Source organism: Mytilus trossulus, chromosome 1, assembly GCF_036588685.1.
Source record: "Mytilus trossulus isolate FHL-02 chromosome 1, PNRI_Mtr1.1.1.hap1, whole genome shotgun sequence".
NCBI classification, from domain to species: domain Eukaryota; kingdom Metazoa; phylum Mollusca; class Bivalvia; order Mytilida; family Mytilidae; genus Mytilus; species Mytilus trossulus.
This window is the reverse complement of record NC_086373.1, coordinates 36,640,315-36,655,182: the sequence shown is the minus strand read 5'-3', so window position 1 is coordinate 36,655,182 and position 14,868 is coordinate 36,640,315. Positions and strand designations below refer to the sequence as shown.

The 14,868-nt window shown below is 32.9% G+C and overlaps 1 protein-coding gene across 1 annotated transcript; it reads right to left on the bottom strand.

Annotated features, from left to right (window-relative positions):
• Positions 1-1,256: 1,256 nt before the first annotated feature.
• Positions 1,257-6,188, bottom strand: LOC134723234 (small ribosomal subunit protein uS12). Its single transcript, XM_063586859.1, has 4 exons — positions 6,087-6,188; positions 2,525-2,681; positions 2,075-2,195; positions 1,257-1,443 (listed from the first exon to the last, which is right to left on the bottom strand). Exons 1-4 carry the CDS (start codon positions 6,088-6,090, stop codon positions 1,297-1,299), a joined length of 429 nt encoding a protein of 142 aa, XP_063442929.1. The 5' UTR covers positions 6,091-6,188; the 3' UTR covers positions 1,257-1,296.
• Positions 6,189-14,868: the final 8,680 nt, after the last annotated feature.

Genomic DNA, 14,868 nt, shown 5'->3' with positions numbered 1-14,868 from the left:
TTCCGCACCAAATTAAGTAGACATGTTACATACAGTATAAGAATAAAATATTTCGCTGAGCGCAGCCTGATACGACCACGGAGGTTTATACCCTGAACAGTTCTGGCAAATTTGGATTTCTGACACAAAATAAGTGACAAGATATTACAGATCTATTGCACGATACAGTACTATGCAATTAGATTCTTCTTGAAAAACTTTATATAAAATTTGTGAAATTTCAAAAAGTTTGAACACCTTTAAAAAATTGGAAACTAGAAAAAATGCTTGCTTTTGGTCCCGTTTTCCCGCATACATTGGGCAATTACCCCCAAACTCTATTCCAGCCCTTCTTTTGTGATATGGAACCTTGTGGTACACTGCAAGAGAGATTCATACATTTACACAATTTATTGTCCAGAAACTACAAAAATGCTAGTTTTTGGCCCTTTATACCTTCACTGTTGGCATCCTAATCCCCAAAATATATCCAGACCTTCTACTTGTGATACAATTTCAGAGTAATTGAAATACTTGTACACAAGTTAATGTACTGAAAGTAGAAAAACCAAAACTTAAACCCGATCCCTAATCCATGAAATGAGGTTCAGGTCAGGTGAAAACTGTCTGACAGGCATGAGTACCTTGCAAGGTTAGCACATACCAATTATAGTTATCCTCTTAACTTATAATAAGAGAGAATTTAACATTACAAACAAGAATGTGTCCCCAGTACGCGGATGCCCCACTTGTGCCATAATTTTCTATGTTCAGTGGACCGAGAAATTGGGGTATAAAGTCACTATAAACTATTTAACCTGAAACAGGACAGATGAACAGACCAGAAAACATAATGCCCCTCTACTATTTTAGGTGGGGCATAACTATCTTTTTCAAGTTGTATTGAACCATGAAAATGAGGTCAAGGACATTGGACATGTGACTGACAGAAACTTCCTAACATGAGACATCCATTTATAAAGCGTTTAAGAAGTTAGCTTACGCTGCCATATCACTATCCCAATGTCAAGCTTTCTGCAACAAAAGTCACAGGCTTGACAAAAAGTCCTTTTACATCAATATTTTAATGGTCTCCAACAGTTGGTATTTTGACACATTCAAATGTGAGCCATATGGATCAATATCAGAGTTTAACCTGAGGCCTGTTGTTGCATCAATGGCTCATTAGGATTAAATCTCTACTGTATAAGCATGTCGGAAATTTGAACAAAGTCAAACAGTAGCCTAGCATATGGCAGCAATATAAAACTTAAAACTTGTATTATTATTATTTTTTATTTCTCTAGCTCAGTCTTCTTATGTCCTTGGCCTTTCTTTCTTTCCCTTGAACAGAGCCCAGAGGGAAACATTAGCAACTTTGACGATCTTGAAACGGACACCGGGAATATCTCCAACAGCATGTCCTTTTCTACCAAATCCTGCTACCAAAACTTCGTCATTTTCCTAGGAAAAATACAATTAAATACTGAAGAAATGTAAATGAAATGATTAATGCAAAACTCTTAGATCGGTGCTTTGAGTGTGAAACTTAGTGTCAAGTTCATTTCTTTTTGTGCTTTGTTTTTCTGGGATAGTCAATTGTCTAACCTGTTGACCTTTTTAAAAGTTTTTGCTAACCATGTATGTTCCAGTCTCAAGTCAGTGCACTTGATTAACATTTGCTGCTGTGTAATATTTTGTTTTATGTTTCATATTGTACATGGATCAGGCTGTTAGTTTTTTGTTTTGATTTGCTTAACATTTGTTATGTTGGGGACTTTATACCTTGCTATGGTGGTATGTGTCAAAATCTTTTTTATCTTCTTGTCTGGAAATCTTAACACCAACACAACATGAATTCAAAGTTTTGAAAATTTTTACTAGACCGAATCAATATTTACAAGGCTGGGGCATCAGATAAGAGGTAAACAGTACAGACTGCTATGGTCTATGGATTTTGATCATTGTTGCAGAATAAGTTGCAACTTTCTTGCAGTTACTTTTTTTTTTTACTTCTGTCAGTCTCTGGTGGAAATTTGTTTATTTGCAATCATACCCCATCGTCTTATTTCTATATTCAGTGTTTTCTACTCACTTCAACGTAATTCAGACAACCGTCATTAGGTACGAAGGCTGTGATCTTCTTGCCGTTCTTGATAAGTTGTACTCTGACACATTTTCTGATGGCAGAGTTAGGCTGCTTAGCTTCTACTCCACTGAAAAAGAAAATTGCAATTCATATTAAAAAAAATCTAAATCTACAATGAAGCTTTCATTAAAACAAACATCTATATATTCTATCCATCTATGCAGGTAAATCCTGCACAGAATGGTATGTACCAAAACAAACTTCTTATTCACACATTTTTTTTGGCAAACAATAACCTTGGGTAGAACCTAACTCATTAATTCTTTCCGAATCTTTTCAAAAGGAACCATGGTACCTTTGCTAACAGTTTTGCAACATTTTCCAATAAAGAATTTCTGATGTTCGAAAAATTGTATATTAAAAACATTAAAAAAAAATAATTTCTGTTTAACTTACACTTTTTCCAACACAATTCCTTTTGCGTGGGAAGAACCTTGGAAAGGTTTGCACCATCTTGAAGGCAAATGAGCCTTCTTGTAGTCTTTGTCATGCCATTTCTGTTCTCTTCTGTGATTTCTCTGCTTCCTAGCAGTTTTCAAACCTCTAGGTTTACCTATGTAAAAATGGAGAGAAAAATATTCAAATTATAGTAATTTCAATGAAGTCTGTCCAACAATGTAGTGGCTATTACAGTTTGTTAGAGAGTTAATAATTTCTAGTGTATTCAAGTTTGCCAAAAGGTTAGCTCCCCATTCAATATGAATCAATTATCTAATTATAACCTAAATAGTTTTTCATACGCAAGAAGGTAGAATATCCTAGTTACTGGAAATCAACGTCAATTGGTTGAAATATTCCAAGATATCAAACTTGCCGAGAATGAAAGTAGAATGCCTTTTTATTTCATGTGTTTTCATGTTTTGACATTTTATTTCTTGTTTGGTTTTGATGTGCTTGCTTTGTGTTTCCTCTTATTTATTTTCCGTGTTTCATGTCGTACCTCTCATTTTCATCCAGTCATAGTTACTCTGACGTCCAACGGCTGTTTTGCCAGACAAGCTGGGGCCTTGGGACGTCAGAGCTCTTCCCATATCAAAAAGTGGATATTTGCCCACCCAAAATAGATGAGCTGTTTCGTCGCTTCTGGTGTTAACTGACTTCTTGGGATTATGTAAATCGGGCATCAATCTGTTCATTTTTCATTTATCTCTTCATTTATAAATGTAAGTTTCAACCACCTGCCAACCTTTATTTTCCCATATTTTAACAGTTTTCACAGAGACCTCCCGATTTCTGCATTTTGACTTTCACTTTCAAATGGACGTCAAGTTATAATGAGAGAGTTCATGGCCTGGAGACTCAAATAAGCAATATTTATTTTTTTCACCTCCTTTATAGGAGCCAACCACAATTTGTCATTTCCTTAATGAAATTGGTATTAAGCATTTAGTTCTGACCACGATAACAATCGGAAGCTCTTCGACAATTAAATAACTTGCATCGTAAATGAACAAGGTGTTACATTATGGTCATTTGCATAAATCATCACTATTTTCTCATGGTCACCTGATAATCTTTGAAAATGAAAGGCAAAACGCAGAAATCGATGAGTCACTGTGAAAACTGTCTAATTTTGAAGAGGTAAAGGTTGGCAGGAAGGTGAAACTTACATAAATGAAGAAATAAATGAAAAATAAATGAAAAATGAACAGATTGATACCCGATTTATACAATTGCAACTGTCAGTGGGCACCAGAAGGGACAAAGCAGCCCATCTATTTTGGGTGGGTAAATATCCACTTTTTGATATGGGACGAGCTCTGACGTCCAACAGACGATCTTTGTTTGGCAAAACAACCGTTTTATCCTGCATTTCATAAAAAAGTTAACAAGGACTAAATTCAAGGTCAGACCTAAGATTTATTTTAAATTATGTGTTCCCAGGATATAATCGCTGTCGAAGGAGAACGAATATATTTTTATTTCAAATCAGATGCAACTTGCGGATGCTTAAAGGTATCAACGTGGTCGCTATTCCCATAATTTAATGACTGCTTTATACTTTTTACATAATATTTGCAATTCTATTTCTCGTGCCACGTTTACCCGATTTATATTTTCCGTGCTCCGTTTTTATTTCACATGTTTTTGTGTTCATAGCCTCCCTTTACCCCCTCGGTAGAAAATGAACATGGTGTTACTTTCACAGGCACTTGTTTCAATCCATTGGAAGAATCACTTTCAACGAAGGTGGTGAAAGGTTATTTTCTTGCAACGTTTTCAGCCTTTTTATTTCACGTGTTTCCGTGTTTTATTTCTCGTTTTCTCATGTTTGGTTCAAAGTGCTTGCTTCGTGTTTCCCCTTATTTATTTTCCGTCTTTCGTATCAGTGCTCTTAATTTCTCGTGCTTGCATTGTTCTGCATTTGATTAAAAAGTAAATTGAAATTAATTCGAAGTCAGTGTGTTATAATATATTCTACAACTTCTGTAATCTAATAGAAATTGATGTATATTGTTACCATTCTACTTTCTATTGTATATGTATGCTATTTGATAAAGTCCATCAAATTACTATGAATTCAAATCAGATGCAAGTTGCAGATGCTAAAAGGTGACAGCAAGGTCTTCATGTCCATTAATATGGGCTACATGATCTGGGTACCACGATTTCCCGAGAACTACGAGAACAACATAATATCCCGAAAACAAGATTATATATCCCGAGATCAAAATTTTTAATTGTGTTATAGGTGTTTTTATTGTGTTTTTACTACTTTTTACAATAATAAAGAATACTAATAAGAGATAATACTCGTTTTTATTCAATAAAAATGCAATTTCAGGTCAAAAATTCGATTTCTATGTCTTGTATACAAAATCCTTGTTGAACACAATATGGCGGACATTCGGTAGACAACTTAAGAAAATCAAAGTATTAGAAGATCTTAGAAGAACTGACAGAAAAGAAAAAAAAAGTATCAAATGTACTGAAAGAATAGATTTTATTAAAAAAAAAAAATGTTAAACATTCATATAAAAACTTATTGTTGTTAATTAATTATATGTCTCTATTGTTAATAAATTTTATTTATATCGTTATTGTTATTGTTAATAAAATGAAATAAATTATGATTCGTCATAGTTTTTACTAAAATAACTAGTTTTCAAAATCTTAGTAATTGTATTGTTTTCTTATGATATAATTAAATGCTGTAATTACTGTACAATTTTCTCCAAATATCTCCTTTTAAGCTAAAGCTTGGTGTTGTTTCTTTTTCTGAAGATTGCGTGTACTTTTATTAATTATGAACGCCATAAACCTTAATCATTGTATGCTGTTACACTTATTTAAGCAAAAAAACACATATAACACCATAAAAAATCTTGTTCTCGGGATATATAATCTTGTTTTCGGGATATTATGTTGTTCTCGTAGTTCCTCGGGAAATCGTGGTATGATCTTAGTTAAAACTTTTGGTACTTTTTTCCTTGATATTTATTTTATTTCTCGTGCTACGTTTTTCCAGATTTTTAGTTTTCGTGCTACGTTTTTGCGATTTTAATTTCACGTGTTTCCGTGTTCAGTACCCCTTTACCACCCTCTACAACGTATATTTACGAAAATTATATATACGTTGATAGTGGTTCTTCCAATGGATAGAAACAAGTGCCTGTGGTTACTTAACTGTAGAGTAGAAATAGCTTACTTTGTTTTTAAAATTATGTGACTGCGCAGGAGTCATTTCATTGATAGCCAAACACATTTTAATTTCATTGTCAAGTCGGTTAAACTGACACAGACTCCGAGTGAATGAAAGCATGCTTTGAATATGACGGTTTTTAGCACAGTATATTTACAAGCATTGTGAGTTAAAAGGAAATAATAAAGCGGCGAAAATTGTTTCTAATAAGAAAATATAATTTTATATTTGCTGGGAGGTAATTTATATTGTCAAATTACTTTTATATGACCGTCAAAACCTTTTAATTGTTTACCACGTGCAAAATCTACTAACCCATGATGGCGACAAAATTAGAAAGGATGTTCACGAGGTGATCTCGCGAGAAAAAAAGTTGTGGATTTGATTCTGGTGCCCGGTCTATTCTGTCGCTTATTCCTCCAGATACGGATCCAGTTATGAAATTTAAAAAAAGAAAAGCAATCGTGAACTCTTAAATGTATTATTTGATAGATGATTAAACTAAAAGAGGCACTCGCTACGAGACGTGATCAGTCTGTTAAAGGAAAAGAATGTCAACATTGAAAGAGAAACAAAGATAAATCATTTGATTGAATGATTCTATAAAAAAATAAATATTCTAACATAGGTCAAAATGATGATTGACATATATTTCTATGAAATCAGAGACATATAATACAAAATATTATTTATACCTGGAATGATTTTTTTGTTCTCTTGACTTATATTTGGGTTTAAAGACTGAAAAAGTATGGAATCATATGCAGTGATATTTTAGATACATGTACATTGTATAAATACAACTTCTAATTGATTATCATTCTGACTGGTCCTTTTCAATTTAGAATAATAGGGTGTATGCTGGAGTTATTTTTACAGATGTGATTTGGTTCATCAAAAAGCAACTACAAATTAATTGCTTAATAGGTTTTATAGATTTGGTGACCGTGGAGAAAAAACATCACAAAAACAAACAGAACACAAAATCATACTGCTTGTGATAATGATGGTCTATTAATCATGACTTTATTTTGTATATTATATACATGTGTATGGTTGTTTCAAGGAGATTTTTAATAAGTCCAAAAGATACATGTAGGGTTCACTATCCCTATGTCGAGCTTTCTGCAACAAAAGTTGCAGGCTCGACAAAAAAGGAAATGTGTTATGATTGCCTTTGAGACACCTATACACAAAAGACCAAAATGATGCAGACACGGCCGTATTTATACATACAAAAATGAATGAAAAACAAATATGTCACCATAAACAAGCGACAACCACTAAATTACAGGCTCCCCACTTGGGACAGTCGCTTACAAAAATATTTTGGCAGGGTTAAACATGTTAGCAGGATACGAACCGTCCACCTAACCTGGGATAGTGGTATAACAGTACAACGTAAGAACGAACTATAAAATCAGTTGAAAAAGGTTTAACTCATCAGATGGACAAAAATACAAGTGGACTTGGCTGGGTACTTATACTTTCCGATAAAAAAAGACACAATGAACAGATCTGAGAATATCTGACAGCTATAGTTCAAAGCCAAATAACAAGTAACAAATCATGCGTCTGAGACTCATATATCTGCTACTATGGGTTCATATAGTTTATTAAGCAGTTTCTTATAATTTAAATATGGTTTTTCCTTCGAGGTCAAAAGTCTTCAATTGTCATAAAGTGTGATTGTTGGAAAATTGATGTCCAGTGGCATATATTTCATGTATGTTCATGACGGGTTAATGGTCAGAAAGTCACATGTTTTGATAGGACAAAAAGTCACATGTTTTGATAGGACAAAAAGTCACATATAGTTTGTTGAAAATTGCTCAAATATTTAAGAGAAAGATCTTGAAATATTTCTATTTATTCATGTTAAAGTTAAGGAAATTGTTCACAAGCCTTCATAAATGCAAATGCAAATTCATAAAATTTTAATCGGATACGTTTCTTGACACTTAAGCCACTTTAACGAATTTTTTTTCTTAACAAAACCATTATTTGATCATTATTGAATTTTATAATTACAAAATTGCTTTATATATTGAATAAATAGTTGAAGAAAAAAACTCGAGATTTGTTTACTATTGAGTGTTTTCCTGTTCAAAGCTGAATTGTGACTTTCTGTCTTACATTCGTTCAGGACGAGGGTTATGACATTTGTATTTAAGATAATGCAAAGAAAAGTAAATTCACTGTACCTTTTAAGTCTTGTCTTCCGTGTTGCTTTGATGTGTGACCACGGAAACCACTTAAAGTTTTTAGATATTTATTGCAAAGGGGACACTCATATCCAGTTGCACTATTGTTCAATTCTTTTTGTTTTGGTTTTTTTGCTGGTATCTCACTAATATCTTCTTCACTATCACTATCGACAAAAAGTTCGTTATCAGTGTATTCACCTAGGAGTTTATCCAAGTCGTAACTATTGAGATCGTCATCCCACGAAATAAAATCGGACTTCGACATAATGCATGCACATGAATGTAGTTTATTTCAAATGAGACAAAAATTGCCATTTTTTATTAAATATAAGTCCTAAATACACAATCCATGAAAAGGAGAAACCATAAATTTACCGACAATCATAAAAAAAAAAAACTCAATGCAAGCTCATAAGGAAATTTCGAAAATCACACTTAGAAAACAACAATTTACCGACAATCCTAAAAAAACAAATCAATACAAGCCCAATTAATAATGAACACAAAAAGTAATCAACTTTTAATTATCTATATAAATCATGAATATAAGACAAAAGTCGATCATGATTAACGATAAATATACAACAAATTAAGTTTTTTTAAACACATTAATCATCTTTACTTTTGTAAATAGTATTTTCGGAAAGAGTGTGGACACCTGTGGTGTAACAACGTCTTGTTTACAAGGGGTCAATTAAAACTCTTAATTTTTCACAGATTGTGATTTACTAGTCTCGATCATCCAGCCGCTTTATTTTTCAAAGTAGAGCGTCTGGATGACAAGTGATATAAAAATGGTAAGATGATATAACAACACAAACTGTTACATAAATTTTAATACAACCTGAGACATCGATTATTTATATTCTTTCATGCGTGTCCCTGCTACGCAAGCTAGTTAATAATTATATACAATAAATGGCAATTTTTGTGTTGATTGGGACCACTCGAACAGTCGTGTGTACGCTATAAATACATTTTGTGTCAGTTGATTTGTAGTATCTTTAACTTTATAAATACTATTGAAAAGTGCTATGAAATATGAACTTCATCCAGGATAAGGTTGTTGTATCTGTCTGTAGTGTATAATGGAGTTCGCATTTTGATAGGTGTAAAAAAAAAAAGGGGGGAGGGGGGAAGGATGCGCAATGTTGTTCACATTTAAAGGAGGGAACGCAATCAAAAACCATTAGCAGAAGAAAACCAAACAAAGTATTTCTAGAAGATGCCAATTTGAACATGCACCAAACGGTCAAAACGATTTATGCTTGATTTTTTTTTAACAAATGCATTTAGTTTATACAAACATAAAGAAGTGGGACACGTTGTTATAAAAAGTAATTTAAATATACTGTTAGTAATCAAAGTCTGGACTGGTCAACTAGACAATACTTTTTTGAACTTATAAAAGGCATTTTTTCCACACAAAAAAAATCAAAAATGAATACATGCAATGTTGTCGGTGAATATATACCAATTGGCTTTCTAAACCTTGAAATGAAACCATGGCATGAGGAAAACACTGAAAATTCGATTTTATGCAAAACAATAGATCCAGCATCAATGAAAGGAGGTGTCAATGAGGCAACAGCCGGTGATCCCAGTGATATACATTACCAAAAGTAGACATCAACATGATTAAGTGGTCAAAAGTACAAAAAGTTCAATTATACAAATTAGAACATGCGGTATGAATACCAACTAACAGTTATCCACTACGAGTTCAAACGAGGTGGATGTGAGCAATTATAGACAACTGTATGGCCTTCAATAATGATAAAAATTCATACATGACTATGATAGAGAATACAAACAGGGAATGTGTCAAAGAGACATCGACCCGACAAAAGAACAGGAAACAACCCAATGCCAACAATGGGTTGTGTCGTCAACACAGCGCGATAATCTTGCATGCCGTAGCGGGACTCAGCTTGCACCAAGACATTTTAAAATGTATATTTATATATGATGTTTTTTCCAAACATTTTGTTTTTCATATATGCTATATCCTGGTGACCAAAAATTAATAAGCATGATTTTAACATTTAATTTCTTTTGTAGACAAACCAATGAAGATTTCTGGACACAGATCTTATGTGTAAAATGTGAAGAATTAAAAAAAAATCTATAATACTTGAATTTTCATTGTATCATAAACAGCTCCAATTTCATAAGAAAAAAAAAGATTCAAATATTTGTTTTTAATTACTGAAGCAGCCAGCAATCATTATAATCACAGTATAAACATTATTCTGACAGCAACCATAAAGCGAAAAAAGGTACACAGACATTTATTCTAGGTAAATAAAACAAAAATCAAGAATCACATTGTTGTCAGATAGTTAAATAAATTAAAAATCATATAAGAAATTTAACAGTTTTCACGTTTGAATTGTATCTCACTCTCATTTACATGTCTGTCCCTTCTCAGTTATTTATATGGTATGGAGTTTTCTTAATATTGAAGGCCGAGCAGTGATTATATTTGCGAACATCCATGTCATTTGAACAATGCTAGGTTGTTGCCTCATAAGCAATCATACCAATCTCCTTATTTTATATAAAGAATCACATGTAGAGGAGAATTTTTGTAAAGCTGCCCTTTAATACATGATGTATATTGGTATCCAATTCGTATTACTGGTGAACTCAGGATTATAGTTAACTTTGTAGTAGGAGAATACACTTTTCAGTTATTTATTTTTTTAAAGTTATCATGCAGTATGGGATAAATCCCATTCCATCTTTTCCGTGTGATTGATTCAAACATGTATTCAAAGAGTATTGGGTTTCATGAATGACTGGTTAACTTATGTATTTCTTCATGGACACGGAGACTGGCAAAGTGGTAGTGTGACTGTGAAGATTGGTCCCTAAATGTTTTCTTCCCAAAAGGATTAGGCGATATCGATTATTGTGAAACATTCAGACTATTCTGTCGTTTGCAATTTTAAGATCAGTTAATTTTGCAAATACAAATTGAGTTGGCTCATTGTACGTATGATCTCACTGATATGCCACTCAAGTAATAAGTTGTTTAATATGGAGGATTTTCTACATTGAAATCTTAGTATTTGTATGAGTTGTTTTTCTTTCCATAAACGTAACTTGATGTGTGCTTTTCGAGTAAGGTAAGTGCGTCAGATATCTGAAAGATTTTATAGAAAAGGAAAGCATAAATCATAACAAGAATTTACAGAAATTAGAATAACGAGACAAAACGAAGAAAAAAGGGAAAAAATAAAGAATACAGACTAATGTGGATACAATATAGATCAATATACCGACTGTTGGTTGCTTAAGGTCAAGTTGCAAATATTTCATAGAATAGAGAGTGTATGCTATAATATAAAAATATAGAAAAATTGCATTTAAAGTATGAAGATAAGAGAATATTAAACGTGGTGTGTTATAAATATACAAATAGATTGATTTTGGGTTGCTTGGTTATCGTGTTGTGGTAAATAATGGTAATGTTCAGGACGGAAAAAATGACAATAAATATAAAATTATAGGCCGTTCGTTGTACATGTCGGAGAAACTATAACTCACCAGAAAATAAGGGTATATTGTATGGCTTTATGTACGACGGTCCACCTATACGGATTCCTGGACTCTCTTAGCACACAGCGGTTCGTGTTATCCCCTATACGCAAACGGTGGCTGATCCAGACCTTGTTATTAGAAGGGCACTCTGCATGCAGTCATGCTACATTGTTTCCCTTATATAATCAACCAAATTTTAACCGTGAAAAAAAATCCTGTGTTAATTCTTATTTATTTTTTTACATGTGTCTCAAAATTCAGGAAAAAAGACCGCCGCTAATTACAGTTTTTGATCGTTCTATTAAAATTGCCCATCTGCAAGTTAGGCAAAATAGGGTCAATTCCAAAATGTCAGTTTTAATAATCACATAATTTTTATACAAGTAACGTTACACTGTTCACCCTTTGTATTAATTGTTTCTTAATATAATGGGGATAACGGAAGTGCTATTTATAGATATGTTCTATATTTAATTATTTGTTACGCCCCCTATAAATATCTGACCAGTCTGGTTAATCACCCCAGACGCTATATTTAAATGCGTCTGGGTTATCGAGACTAGTGATTTACCTGACCATCGAATATACATGTCACCTGTGAAATTATATTTCCGAGAGAGGTGTATATTCAATAAAAATCCATTATGACCTATCAATTAAAATGAACTCTAATACAATTTATCAAGTATTATTTATTTAATATCCATTTTTATAATTTAAATTCAATATCAAATTATGTCTCTTTTTCGATAATATATAATACAAATCAAAATGAAATGACATTGAAATAAATTATTATGTATGAACTCTAATTATTTAATTAATTATTTTAAATTTAACACTGAAGCAGTTAATTTATGCGTACACATTCGCCCTTACTTTTAGTACTTTTAATACTTTATTTGATAATGACTCTATTATCCAAAGAGATCTCGCGAGATTTAGATCTGGCCGAGTGACATCACGGGATTTCGGCGAGTTGCCAATCTCTTGTATTATATATGTCTCTGATGAAATTAAACTTGGTAAACATTGAAATATCCAATTGCACGATTTCGCTTAATCAATTAAATATATATTTCTCCTTCTTCTTCCTGTTACGAGTCGAACTCTGTAGTCAAGTGTAATTGACTCGGTCGCATCTCAAACAGACAAGAGGTCACTCCTCTGGCCAAAAGTAAAAGTCCAGGAAATAATCTGGACAGTATTTACAGAGACATATAATACAATCTCTTGTATTATATGTCTCTGGTCTTTACAATAAAATATGATATTAATTACATCTATGTCCTGCTGTCTATTTTAGATGTGGCTGGGTCCTGGGGATGGTATTTATGTTCATATACTTTTAGTTATGGTCATCGGAAGTTTTACGAGGTCAACTCGATATTTAATTAGATGTTGCTTTGACGAAAATACACACGAAACGAAGCCGCTTCATATTTTCTATCCCATGCTCTGTAAATTGTTTAATTTAGACTTTTAATAATTTGGATAAATATTTTTCACGGTTATAAATCAAATATGAAAATTTGTGTCAAGAAGGCTCGAGGGTATAACAATTTCAGTAAAGAATTAAACATTTGTTTTTCATTGCAAATTTTATTTATTACCTTTAGTACTTTATAATATGGTCAAAAATCTGCCAAAAAAATCAATCCGTGTTGGTTCCAGATAATTTTTTAAATGTAGGTATCATTGAAAAAGCCCCAAATTATCTCCATTTGGTGCGATTTCTGTAATTAAGTTCTTTTTTTATTTCGATATTACCTTTATTTCTCCTACTAGTTCAACAGAAAAAAGGCACCTTTACACAAATGTAATTAAGATAGTGAGCGTAAATGAACGGTGACCCCTTTTTTTAAAATCGTTTGTTCTATTAAGTATAAGATAAAGTTCATATATAGAAAAATATAGCGAAATCCTATATTGAATAAAAAAAAATTGACCCGCGAACCCCCTTAAATGGACTCCCGATGAATATAAATTTGACAGCTAGTGCCCCATTACGGTCCAATAATACTATATATACTGTATTTAAAGAGGATGGCATTAGTTATTACATACCAACATCCAGATTAGACATCAGAGTCGAATTATCACAAGACTTACAGAGCCCAGAGGCCGGACTGACTTCGGACGGGCGCTTACTGAATGTGGCTGGGTTAGACATATTTTGTGACGCATCTCAATCCTCCCTCTTTACCATTAGCCAATGTAAAATCAAGAAAAAACTGCAATACGGACAGTAAAACTGAGTTAAAATAAGTCCGATGTCAGAAAAAGCAACAGAAGAAACTATTGAAAAAATGACAATGATACATATACTTATCAAAGGACTAGTTAGCACTTGCTGACATATTGCCCCAGACCTCAATTAAACTAATAGAAAGTTTATGTCTTCATTATATGAAAATAAGTATGATCCCTCGAGTCCTGTTGAGAATTCAAGTAGCATACCAGTATAAGGTAGCAATACACAGTTCCGAGTGTGGTTTCGCGTTTAAGCAAATAAAAGAGATAAATGTATTATTTTTTCGATTTTCAGTTGTAGTTGAACGAGCCAAGGTTGTATGCAATTTTGTAGCAAAATCTGCGACATAGTCCATTTACTGTTCCTTTACCTTAAACAGTTTAAAAAAAGGTCACTCCAAAAGATTGAAATTCTTATTTTTGCTTAATTTGGGTAAAATATGTGACATTTTCTACATAAGAAAATGTCTGTACCAAGTCAGGAATACAGTGGCGGATCCAGAACTTTTCATAAAAGGGGGGGGGGGGCGCTCTAAGCATGCTTCATCAAGTTGATTCCATATATAAACAACCAAATTTTTCCACGAAAGGGAGCCCCCTTTGATCCGCCCATGGAATATGACAGTTGTTGTCAATTCGTCTGACGTCTTTTATCTTACTGTATTTTGCCATTTGATAAGGTACTTAACGTTTTAAATTTTCCTCGGATATCAGTATTGTTGTGATTTTTCTTTTACCCCTCCTTTTTTTGGCAATATTTTATTGCAAATAAATGCAGGTTCTTGTCATGGATACAGTCCATACAAAAGAAATTATATTTTAAAACTATTTTTTAAAACTCCAATTTTTCATCGTAGCTATAGATTCTATATGGAACTTGTTTAACGACCTTGACTGGCTTTTCAGCCCTTGTACGGTCGGCTCGGTGCCCGAGGGCGATTGGTGAGCGTTTAAATATTTTGTGTCGTGGGTCAGGAACGAGAACAGGTAGCAAAGGACGCCAATTGGAGGCCGCCATAGCTACCAAGATCTTTGATTTTTATACAGTTTAAAAATTCCGTAATAATAAGTCGGATCCGTATCCGGTAATA